Below are 12,500 nucleotides of genomic sequence, written 5' to 3'. Positions count from 1 at the left end.
TCAGTTTTCGTCTACCAAATCCACTCACAACGCTTTGGTCAGCCCAAAGCTATAGCAGAAGACACTTGCCCAAGGTGCCACGCAGTGGGACTGAACCCGAGACCATGTGGTTGGTAAGCAAGCTACTTACCACACACCCACTCCTGAGAAGATTTATTTATGAAATGAATTCCTCTTACAAGACTTGTTCTCAATTTATCTGGGAGATTTGGAGTGTGACCAGAAGTGTCAGTTGTGAGAGTGATTGAATGCAGGTTTAGAATTTACAGGTAATATGAAAAGTTAATAAGGAGAGAAAAATAAATAGACAAGAAGAAAGAGAAAAGAGAAAGAAGAGTGAGGAAAGGGAAAATATGAAGGAGATAGTATCAGAGCCAATTGAGAGAGAAAGGGAGAGAGAATGGATGGATGGATGCACAGAAAGAGAGAGAGAGAGAGAAAAAAAGAAAAAAGAAGGAGAGGGAGAAAGAGAAGAGAAACAAAGAATAAAAAAGAGAGAAAATTTTGGATAAGCAAGACTGATAAACAGGCTGATAGATAATGGATGGAAAGATAGGCAAAAAGATAGACAGCTGGACAAGTTAGCTTAGGAACCAAAAAAGGAAAGAAATTCATAAAGTTGAAATATAAAGAAGAAAATAAAATGGGAACATAAGGAAGAAGTTTCAGTGCCATGTCTGGATGAATTGGTAAGTAGTATTTTAAGCTGACCTATGTTTTGTAGGGAAGGTGAGAGGAGTATCACTGTAAGGTAGTAGAACCAGATTAGAAAGAGGTGTAGTCAGAGGTGAAAACTAAATTTAGTTACTTCACAAATTTGTACTAGATTAAACAATTTCATGCTTGGCTAGAATAGCATAATTTAAGAGAAGAAAAACAAAAAACTTTAGCTAGGGCCAAAGAACTGGATGGAGTCAGATTTAAAATTAATAGCATTATCAAATTTATAAGAAATGAAAATGCTAGATCATCATCGCCGTCATCATCATCATCGTCATTTAACGTCTGCTTTCCATGCTAGCATGGGTTGGACGATTTGACTGAGGACTGGTGGACCAGGAGGCGACACCAAGCTCCAATCTGATTTGGCTAGATCAAGTTAGTTAAGGGAAACAGGGTAAAAGTGTGCATGTGTGGGCATGTAAAAAGCACCATTTGAACGTGATAGTTACCAGCGTCACCTTACTGGCACTTGGGCCGGTGACATGTGAACAAAACATTCAAGCAAGGTCATTGCCAGTATCGCTGGACTGACTCCTGTGCGGGTGGCACGTAAGAACACCATTTGAGCATGGCCGTTTCCAGTACCGCCAGTCCTTAGTCAAATCGTCCAACCCATGCTAGCATGAAAGCGGACATTAAACAATGATGATGATGATACACACACATACACAAGCACATATACTCACACTTCATACATAGTGTAATAATAGATTGATAGGATCATGCTGGTTCCATGTATACAACATCCATGTCAGAGCCATATACAAAGTGGTTGGCTTTAAGAAGAGGGTATCTAGCCATAGAAACCATGCCAAATCAAACAACTGGACCCTGAACAGCTCTCTGGCTGGCCAGCTCCAGTCAAACCATCCAATCCATGCCAGTTTCTGAGTTCAAATTCTGGTTGACTATGCTTTTCATCATTTCAGGGTCAATAAAATAAGTACCAGTTCAGCATTAAGGGTTTATATAATCAACCAAAAAAAAAAAAAAATCACAAATATCCATACACACAGGCATCTCCTCTACATCCCTCTCTCAGCTGAGAGGTCCTAGTTTTTGGTAAGCTCATGGGTGCTGGTGTACCCATGCCATGCAAAAGCTCCTGTGCTGGCATCACACAAAGGTTCCTGTGCTGGCGTCACACAAAAGCTCCTGTGCTGACACCATGCATAAGCTCCTGTGCAGGTGCCACACAAAAGCTTGTTTAACGTCCGCCTTCCATGCTGTCATGGGTTGGACGGTTTGACTGAAGACTAGCAAGCCAGGAGGCTGCACCAGGCTCCAATCTGATTTGGCAAGGTTTCTACAGCTGGATACCTTTCCTAATGCCAACCACTCCAAGAGTGTAGTGGGTGCTTTTTATGTGCCACCAGCACAAGAGCCAGTCAGCCAGCACTGGCATCAACCACACTCAAATGGTGCTTTTTACGTGACACCAACACACACCAATATATATCATCATCATCATCGTTTAATGTCTGCTTTCCATGCTAGCATGGGTTGGACGACTTGACTGAGGACTGGTGAAACCGGATGGCAACACCAGGCTCCAATTTAAATTTGGCAGAGTTTCTACAGCTGGATGCCCTTCCTAACGCCAAACACTCAGAGAGTGTAGTAGGTGCTTTTACGTGTCACCTGCACGAAGGCCAGTCAGGCGATACTGGCAACGGCCACGCTCGAAATGGTGTCTTTTATGTGCCACCCGCACAAGCCAGTCCAGGGGCACTGGCAATGATCTCGCTTGAAAATCCTACGGAGGCCAGTCAGGCGGTACTAGCAACGGCCACGCTCAAAATGGTGCATCTTATGTGCCACCTGCACAAGAGCCAGTCCAGGGGCACTGGCAACGATCTTCTCGCGCACAGCACATTTCCAAATATATATATAGTTCAAAAACACAATAACAAAAAAACAACAAAGTGAGGACGTGATATGGATAGTATTATTGGACGCTCAGGAAAGGAAAGAGAGAGTGTATGACGTTTCGGGCATATATATATATATATATATATATATATATGGCTGACTGCCGACAGATTTCTCTGCTTTTAAAGAAGAAAAGGATTTTATCCTTTATATCTATACTGTTCCGTATCTATGCGTTGAATAAATTTATCTTTCTAATTGTTCTCCAATACATTTCAACGCTTGTTTGTTTACATACGGTGTAACCTATACGACATCTAGCATTCCTGGATGATTCTATTACTTCTTAAATTGCAGAAGAATTTGACGGTCAGCCTGTTTAGCTTAAATGGTAAAGCATTCCAACAAGATATTGGAGGGATGCGAGTTCACTCCTCATGGATGGCTGCCGACAGATTTTTTTGCTTTTAAAAAGGAAAAAGGATTTATCCTTTATATATATATACTGTTCAGTATCTATGCGTTGAATGAAATTTATCTTTCTACTTGTTCTATATATATATATATATATATATATATATATATACATATATATGTGTTAAAGATTGGTTTCACACGTAAAAAATAATAAAGATAGTCAATTTGTACTTACACGTCCTGTAGCTGATGTTCTGCCATGGATACCACCCTGTGTAATTGGTTTTCCAGTAACACACGCATTAGCATTGATATCATAATGACCTACCAACAGAAAAAAAAAATAACATGCAGTCAGATTAAAACAATTATTATGCACAGATATGCTACAAATAAGTGTAATTTTCATTGGTAGTTATTATAACACACAAATTTTCTGTATTATAGACATACATTTAAAAGGTCTTCTGAGGTATATTATATTTAGAACAAATTTTATATAACTTACAGCAATGACTGATTTTAGTGTCTCAACACAGTATAATACTCTTTCATTGAGTTTTACTCTATCAAAATACCAAAAAAGGTAAAATACAAAGCAGCATAAACTAAATAAAGGTCCTTTCACCATGTCTATTATATAATATTACAATGCTAATATTATGACATCAATAATTTGTAAAAAGTGTTTCTAGACAAGACTTATTACTTCATATTCTGTTTCAAAAAGTTTTGTAAACTTGGTTGGCTCAGAATTCATATTGTCTAGCAGGAAGTTGATAGCAATGCTATTATAAATAATTCTGCCTTATAAATATTATGTCATTTATTTAGCATTTCAATGCATTGTGTATCATTTTAAAAATAGTTTTACTTGATATTATTTTAACAGAAAATACTAAGTGACTTCATAAAATCATTGTTTGTAATAGTAAGATTTTGACAATAAATCCAACCAATTATAATAATACTGACACTTGAGGAGCGCAAAGTAAAAGAGAAAATGACAGTTATTTGCTAAGACTTTACCTAATGTCTGTGCAAAAGTATCAGCAATCCAACTCATCTCTCTCTCACCAGTCCCCATGTCTGGAGCTGGTACATCAATACCAGGACCTGTAAAGAAAATAAAAATCATCTTAAAATATGTCACAAACAGAAAATCACAAACTTCAGAATATTATCAAAACCTGTTTAGCAATTAAAACATGTGGTTCTTTATATATTTCAATGAATTTTTCTGATGATGCGTACACATGCACACTTACATACTTCGAAATTGATATCAGAACGAAATGACACTGAAAGTAAAAAAATGGAGGAAGCAGAACTTGAAACTAAAAATTTAAGATTAACATTAATTTATGAGGATTTTATAACAGAGCTCAAATTTCCTATGTCATACATACATTAGTTTCAAGTATTACGTACCAGTTTTATCATTAACCAGGAGATCAGATAAAAGTAAATGTTTTTGTAACATTATAATGACAGAGATATGTGACAAAGCACTAAAATTTGCTCATTTATATTTGAGATTGGTGACATGGAGCACAGTTGATATTCAGTTGTTAACCAGAGAAATCAATATTTGCAAGAAATAAATTCCAGTGAATTGACAGAGAGGAAACTTTAAGTATTACAGACAGTGTCAAGCCTCAATGATGAGACACTAAAGGCATTGAAAGGAAAAGAAACAGCTGCACCGATGGAGGTGGTCTGCATTTAGCTAGTTCAGCATGGTTAGTCCACATTACTCCCTAAGGAGTACAGGGCTAGTTTCTGGTTTCTCTGGTGTATATACCATATTTTAATGTGTATAAGGACCCCCTAATTTTGGGGGCTTAAAATTTGGAAAAAGAGCTGGTGTTAGGAAGGGCATCCAGCTGTATAAAACAAAGTAACAAACTTATAAGTGAGATATGGACCTCTAACCCATGCAAGCATAAACTATGAGGATGACTATAATATAGTTTTGACTCATTATTTTTATGTTTAGTGCCAATACGCCAATATAGCTAAGGTTATGTGCTTCTTCATCTAGTTGTAAACTTCACCATCATTTAATGTCTGATTTTCATGCAGGCATGTGTTGGACAGTTTGACAGGAGCTGGCCAGGCTCTATGCCTGTTCTGGCATGGTTTCAAGGGCTAGATGCCCTTCCTAATGCCAACCATTAGAATTCAATCAAAATATTGACAATGGTATAAGACCTATATTAAATGATTCATTCTATTTTGAAACAATGCCAGCAACTTTGTGGGAAGGAGGCAGTTGATTACATCGACCCCAGGACTTGACTGGTACTTTATTTTACTGAAAAAAATCAAAGGCAAAGTTGACCTCAGAGCATAAAAAGCTGTAAGAAATATTCCTAAACATTTTGTTCGATGTGATAACAATTCTGTCAACTTGTTGTTTTCACTCTGCTGAGTGGTTGGTGTTAGGAAGGGCATCCAGCTGTAAAAATCCTGCAAAAACAGTCACAGAAGTCTGGTGCAGGCTTCTACCTGGCTGGCTCTTGTCAAACCGTCCCACCCATGCCAGCAAGGAAGGTGGACATTAAATGATGATGATGATGATGAATGACAAAAAATTATTGAACTTTATACAATGTGAAAGTAATTTAGAAACCCCATGTCATGACCTTTCATATCTTTTGGAGAACACTTTAGATTTATAAATGATAAGATGCTTTCATTCAGAATTTAAAGTTGATCTTTAGTTCACTAATTTATCTTAAAACTTATATATTAATATATTAGAGTACATTATAACAACAACAGAACATTTACTGAAGAGGATACTCAACACTAAAAGTTTAAAAAAATTTAATCATAATTATTCAATCATCAAATTTGCAGATTAAACACTGATTAACTGGCATCAAGTGAAACAAAATCCTAGTATAAAAGAATAATTAGTTTACAATACACTAATATTTTGTAATTTGTTTCCTATTGATGACTAGTTATATAAGAGAGGCATAAGATATTAAGTGGAGGCATATGGCCTAGTGTTTAGAGCAGCAGACTCGTGGTCGTAGGATTGTGGGTTCAAATCTCAGACCAGATGATGTGTGCGTTGATGAGCAAAACACCTAAACTCCACGTGGCTCTGGTAGAAGGTAATGGCGAACTTCTGCCGACTCTTTCACCACAACTTCCTCTCACTCTTTCCTCCTGCATCTAGCAGCCCACCTGTGACAGACCGGTGTCCTGTCCAGGTGGGGAACCTATACACCATTGAAACCGGGGAACTGGCCCTTATGAGCCAGGCATGGCTCAAGAAGGAACAAACAACATAAGATACTGAGCATCAAATTAAAAAAAAACATATTCTGGTCAATAAAACCAAAATTTCTTTGCAAGTTTTATTAAATTTCACATCCTTTTTCCTGATTTGTCTTAAAATCATAGTTAAATGACTCAGATTTCATAACTAGCTGTTCATCATATACATGAACTAGAGAAGGAAATTTTTTTTCCCCCAGCAAGAAGAGGCTTTCAACCTATATTATATGAAACAATAAACTAGTACATTAATGATTCATTATCTCTCTATTATCAATTAGAGGAGCTGCAATTAAATAAAAGAGAATCCATTAAAACCCAGGTCTGGAGGAGCTGCAACAAAAAACCTCTACATGGCCATTCCACTTGCTATAAATAGTAGCTAAATCTCCCTCAAACAATACCCTACCACAGTGCTTTTCAACTTGTTCATTGTAAAACTGTCCTAAGTCAGAATATTTCAAATGATTTTTCGCATTTACATATTAAAATTTAAATATTAATGACCTAGTTTCACTGTGCACAATTGTTCTCGCATGAAAGTTCCAATATATTCTATCTAATGGTTATATGTTGTTTAATTTTAAGAAGGTAAATTCATAGGTACAAGCATAGGTAGTTGTTAAGAAGTTAGCTTTGCAATCCCCTGGTTTCAGGTTCAGTCTTGCTGCATGGTACCTTGAATAAGTATCTTCTATTATAGTTCCAAACTAACCAACGCATCATCATTTAACACCTGTCTTCCACGCTGGTATAGGTCAGATGTTCAACAGGATCCAACAAGGCAGAGGGAGGAGTGTGTTGAGCTCCAATGTCTGCTTGGGAATGGTTTTACAGCCAGATACCCTTCCTACAGCAGGACCACTTTACAGAGCATAGGTGCTTTTTCCATAGAACCAGCAATAGTGAGGTCACTACGTAACTTACAAAACTAAAGTGCTGCTATGATTGATGGGAGTATAGTAGAGAGGGGGGCAGCAGTTTGCTAGAGAGGTTAAAATATGACAGAGGAACAGGAACTGGTTTATTGCCGTTGACAAGATACGTGCCTAATTCAGTAGGAATAGGTAAAGTTTGCAAGATCTTGGGAAGAGAGAGATGATTAGAAATGGGGATAGAGGTGAATATAGTGAATGGAGAATAAGCAGTGAGGTAAGCATGGTGGATGGTAAATATCAGTTAATGGGGAGGTGTTAAGAAATAGAAGTGACTCAAGGAAGGATGTGATGGGTGGCAGTAAAAAAAAAATAGTGAAAAGCAGCAGAATTATAATAAAATTGTGGGTAGGAATATGATGGATGGGGTGAGTAGGTAAAGGTTATAAGGAGGAGACAGAGAAACATACAGTGAAGAATGAAGGCGATGTGAGATACATAGGGGTAAGTGGCTAACGGGGGAGGGATATGATGAATGGCACATATGAGACGATGTTAAGAATGATATATGGGTGTTAATAGGACATTCAGGAGAGGGAGAGACAACAGGTAGCAGAGAAAGGAGGATAAGTGAAAAATAAGAGTGAGGGAGGATGATATTGAGAAAGAAGGATGGAACATCAAAAGTGGTCCCAGGGAGGGGAAGAAATAACTGGTAGCACAGGAAAAAAGGAATTAAATATGTACTTTTGTTTTCATTTAATGCAATAGTTAGACGAGTGCTGGAGAGAAGAGTGACAGAGATGAGAGGATAGGGAGGGCTTGATAGGGACAAATTGGGTGCAGGGCTAGTTGCATGTGTAACCAGTAAACAATGCTTTTAGGACCTTAGTTTTGCTGTGATGGGTGAGTCTTCTTGAGCTTAACACAATGCCAAGCATCTCAGTTCTCTGTCATCTCATTCATGAGGCTCAACATCCTGAGGTCAGCATTCACTACTTCACTTCACATCTTCCTTGGTTTCCCATATCCACAGGTTCCATCCACTTTATACAGCCATCCTCATCTTTATGCAACACATGTTGCATGCATGCATATATGTGTGTGTATATGTGTGCATGTGTCTCACCACTTGATAAACCTAGTGTAGGTTTGTTTACATCCCTGTTACTTAGTGGTTCAGCAAAGAAAAACAAAGAGGGAGAAAGTGAGAAAATGAATACCACACTTTAAGTTCTTGGTCCAAATTGATCAACTAAAACTCTTAAGACAACATGCTTGCAGTCCAATGACTAAAAAAAAATTGAAAGATATAGCATGTTGCCTCATATTTTAATGAAACAGAATGTATCATAATCTTTGAAAGGCTGGAAAGTATTGCTTTTCCATCTTGAAAAGAACATTACACATGTGATCAAAGTACATCATCTGAAGAAAGAAAATATGAGATGGTCATGTCTAGGACATCCTTCGTCAAGGATGCTTTGCAATGAAACAACATTTGTACAGTTTAGATTTTAATGAAATCGGATTATGCATCATTTTACTTACCTATGAAACCTTTTTTAGACAATTCTACAGCCAATCTACGAGTGATTTTTTCAAGTTCATTTTCAGTGTATTTACTTGGATCAATGCGAACACCAGCTTTTGCACCGCCAAATGGCACATCAACACATGCACATTTGTAGGTCATAAGAGCAGCCAAAGCTTTTACCTCGTCCAAGTTGACATCCATACTAAAACGGATACCTGTAACAGAACATAAAAACGATAGTAAATCAGTTTTTCTTTTATAATTTTTTTTTTGTTTAATTCATTTTTTTTTTTTTTGTATAGCAATTCTTCACTTTTTTGATACCAACTGGTTGGGAGTTTACCCTTGGGCCTATAGTACAAATTTATTCTTTTAAAGAGATCTACATTAAAATTTTCCCTTCAAAATTTCATTTTCCATACATCAGCTTAATAATGACAGAGTTAATTTTCATTATTTTTTTTTTAATTAATTGAAATAAAAAGGGTGTAAATTTTAGCAGAAATATGGCAGCAAAAGGTCTAAAGAATATTCTTAATAAGAATAAAAGGTTCAACCTAATTCAATAAATCCTAACCAATTACTATTACTAACTATAATTGATTATAACCCCCTGTGTGGTAGCTTATTAAATAGATTCCTTATTCATTAGTACTGACCTTAATCCACTGCCCTAATTGGTCCTTAGGTGCTTCTATAGCAGACATTCAGGCCTCAACTACTAAGAATAATGTTCTCCTACAAGCCATAGAGGCCCTGAAACAGAAAGTGGGCCCTGCCCTTTCTTTTCTGACTTAACTATTAAAAGAAAATGTGGTTAAGAAGCTCACTTTGAAACAAAATGGTTTCAGGTTCAGACACATTGTGTGGCACCAGGAGCAAAGTGCCTTTTGCTATAGCCCCAGACTGACCAATGCCTTGTGAGTAAATTTGGTATATATAAACTGTGTTGAAGCTTGTTGCATGTGTATGTATGTGAGTGTGCGTCTTTGTGCTTGTCCATCCCACCACTTGACAACCAGAATTGGTTCATTTACATTCCTGTAACTTAGTGGTTTGGCAAAAGAGACCAGTGGACCAAAAAAATCACTGAGGTTGATATTTTCTTGGCTAAATCCTTCAAGAGTCTATCCTTAGTGAAGTCAGGACAAAATAACTGATAATGTACCACACTCAATGGTTGAGAAGTAGAAACTAGATAAGAGAAATCATAAAAGTTTCGAGCTAATATACAAAATAAGGCAGGATGGAGTTTATAGATAATCTTGTTTGGTTTTAGGTTAACAAGAGCAGAGCAGACCAAAGATCAATGTCATTCCAGCTATGACTGTCTAGTTTTTTTATTTTAAGTGTAGTGTATCTATTTAAGTGTAGTGTATCTATTTAAGTGTAGTGTATCTAAAACTACATTGTGTGATCTTCCTTTTTTAAGACAAACCGCTATGAGAGATTCGGTTACCAGTCAAGTGACCACTTAGAGCAGGTATGAGTAATGCTTTTCAAGAAGTGGGCTGCATGAGACAGGGTTCATTATTCAAGCAGGCCATACTACCAAAAAAGATTCAAGGTAATTTTTTTGTTAGGTGTACCATTCAGATGAATACTGCCAGAATGTAGAAATCACATGGTGTATTTCATGTGAGCCAAGCATTATAGATGATAGACTGATACAGAATCACTAATTCTAACTTACATCTGCTGACCTAGAAAAGACTTTTGATAAGAGACCACCATCTCTTATCATGATGTATAAAGAAGTTAAGGAAATAGCTACACATTAATTAACAGCTTGTGACAAATGTTGAGGTTATGTAAAGAAAACTAAAAGCAGCGTCAATTGTGACCATGGGTTCAAAGAGGAGTTCAAGATGGTGATTCTAAGTTCTCTCTTTATCCCAATCCTTGACATCAACATCATCATCAGGTCCCAATGTCAGCTTAGGCATGGTTTCTACAGCTGGACGCCCTTCCTAACATCAACCACATTACAGTATGTATTCAGTGCCTTTTCCATGACACCAGTATTAGTGAAGTAGCCAGGTAACTTGCAAAATAAAGTGAACAAAGGCGTGGGAGGTACATGAATGAAAACTACGGGGCTCAGAACAAATTCAATGCAAGAGGTAATGAATAAGTCTTAAGTATAGAAAAAAGAAAGTAATAATGATCACATTGATAGTTCAATCATTTCTATAGGATTTGTCAAAAGTCAATAGTGTCAAAGAAATGGTTATGTTGGAGGAGTGTAGGAAGAACCAAACTGAAAGGAGACAACCGACAGTTTAATTGTATCACGTGGTCTGTTTAGTGACAGTACAAGCAGCTCAGGAAGAAAGAACATCAACTGATCAGATGTTTCGCAGAAGTAACTATGTTCTGCTACTGAGGAAAACTAATTACTTTTTAGCTGTGAAGCTGATGAAAGACAATGTAGATGGATTTTAATAATAAATCAATTTTCTTTCTATTGAAAAAGATAGTATATTATTTGTACATTGTGTGCACATGAAATGAGGTCAGTAACCAAAGAAACTGAACATACAAAAAAAAATAAAAATTACAATATCTACTAAAATGAACTCGTATGACAAGTTGAGCACCTTTGAGCTAACATGATTTATCTCGCTTCACTCCTTTTCTGTATCAATATAACATCACTGAAAACGTCCTCGGAGTGAGAGTCTTGACAACGCTAGCAAAATACAGATATTACAGAAATCAAGAAAATATCAACAATATTACACTAATTACTTATAAATAACCCCTTGCTAAAACCATTCTTCCCTTACATAATGTTAACGTCTTATAGTTTCCACATTGCAAACAAAATTTTGTTTTGGTTAACAGGATCAGGAAATCATGAATAGTTAGTGATGTTATTATATAAGTTACAAGCAGACGGCTGCTCATACATTTGACATGATGTACCCCACACCACATTTGTGCAAATGTGAACTTGACACAAAGGTTATCCACGTCATTTACCAATAATTTCAACATGTGTATCCACTACTGGCTTGAAACCACCTTCTGCTTCAATCATAACCAACAAAAATAGTTTTTAATTAAGGAGCTTCTACATGGATGCTGATAGAAATAGCACCTAACTTTCAATTAGCACTTCTACCATCCCAAATATGCTAAGGGCATTATATAATGGAGTCCTAAAATTGCGTGATGCTTAGAGCAGGAATATCTTTAGCCATAGATCAATTTAGAGTTAATCTAAAATTTAACAGCAACGCTTTTTATATCTCTAAACTAGCAGTAGTATACCACCTTCATCTCAACCCACCTTCTAATTTATTATGGTCACCGATATTGTCTAAGCGCAGACGATTCTTTCATCTACACAGCTGCACGCCTATGGGTTCCACACAGTTCACCTGTATTAAACGTGCTAAACTTTCATTATTACACCCGTCTCATAAGACCGTGTAATTTCTGATCGGCGAACTTTGGAGAAAGAAAGGGGGCAAGGAATTGGGTGGTTGTTTTTGTCCCAAAACTTTAATTAAATACATTTTTGTCTCCTTCCCACCCCCAAATTCCATGCCCTTTTTTTTTTTGTTACTATGTCTCTCCCACCCTCTTCAGTGAATATCGTTAATGGTGTGATCGGATTTTGGCTATCCCCCTCCCCAACCTTTTTCACTTTTCCTTCACATCAACCTACTTCTAAATCAAACGCATTCCGATGAAGGTGATACTAGTGCAATTACTGATGCATATAGATCCTATTCTCAGCTAAATGACAGTGTGTGTGTGTGCGTGTACGTGCG

The 12,500-nt window shown here is 36.9% G+C and overlaps 1 protein-coding gene across 1 annotated transcript in view; it reads right to left on the bottom strand.

Moving 5' to 3' along the window:
• Positions 1 to 12,500, bottom strand: part of LOC106868507 (glutamate dehydrogenase, mitochondrial) — a 35,879-nt gene that overhangs the window by 20,213 nt on the left and 3,166 nt on the right. The window contains exons 2-4 of the mRNA XM_014913814.3: positions 8,733 to 8,933; positions 4,042 to 4,128; positions 3,248 to 3,336 (exon numbers count right to left, since the gene is read on the bottom strand). Coding sequence (XP_014769300.1) covers positions 3,248 to 3,336; positions 4,042 to 4,128; positions 8,733 to 8,933 — 377 coding nt within the window. The remainder of the gene's footprint in view (positions 1 to 3,247; positions 3,337 to 4,041; positions 4,129 to 8,732; positions 8,934 to 12,500) is intronic.

The sequence above is a fragment of the Octopus bimaculoides genome, chromosome 5, assembly GCF_046866305.1.
Source record: "Octopus bimaculoides isolate indiv1 chromosome 5, ASM4686630v1, whole genome shotgun sequence".
Lineage (NCBI taxonomy): Eukaryota > Metazoa > Mollusca > Cephalopoda > Octopoda > Octopodidae > Octopus > Octopus bimaculoides.
The sequence above is the reverse complement of the archived record's forward strand: the minus strand, read 5'-3'. Positions and strand labels throughout refer to the sequence as shown.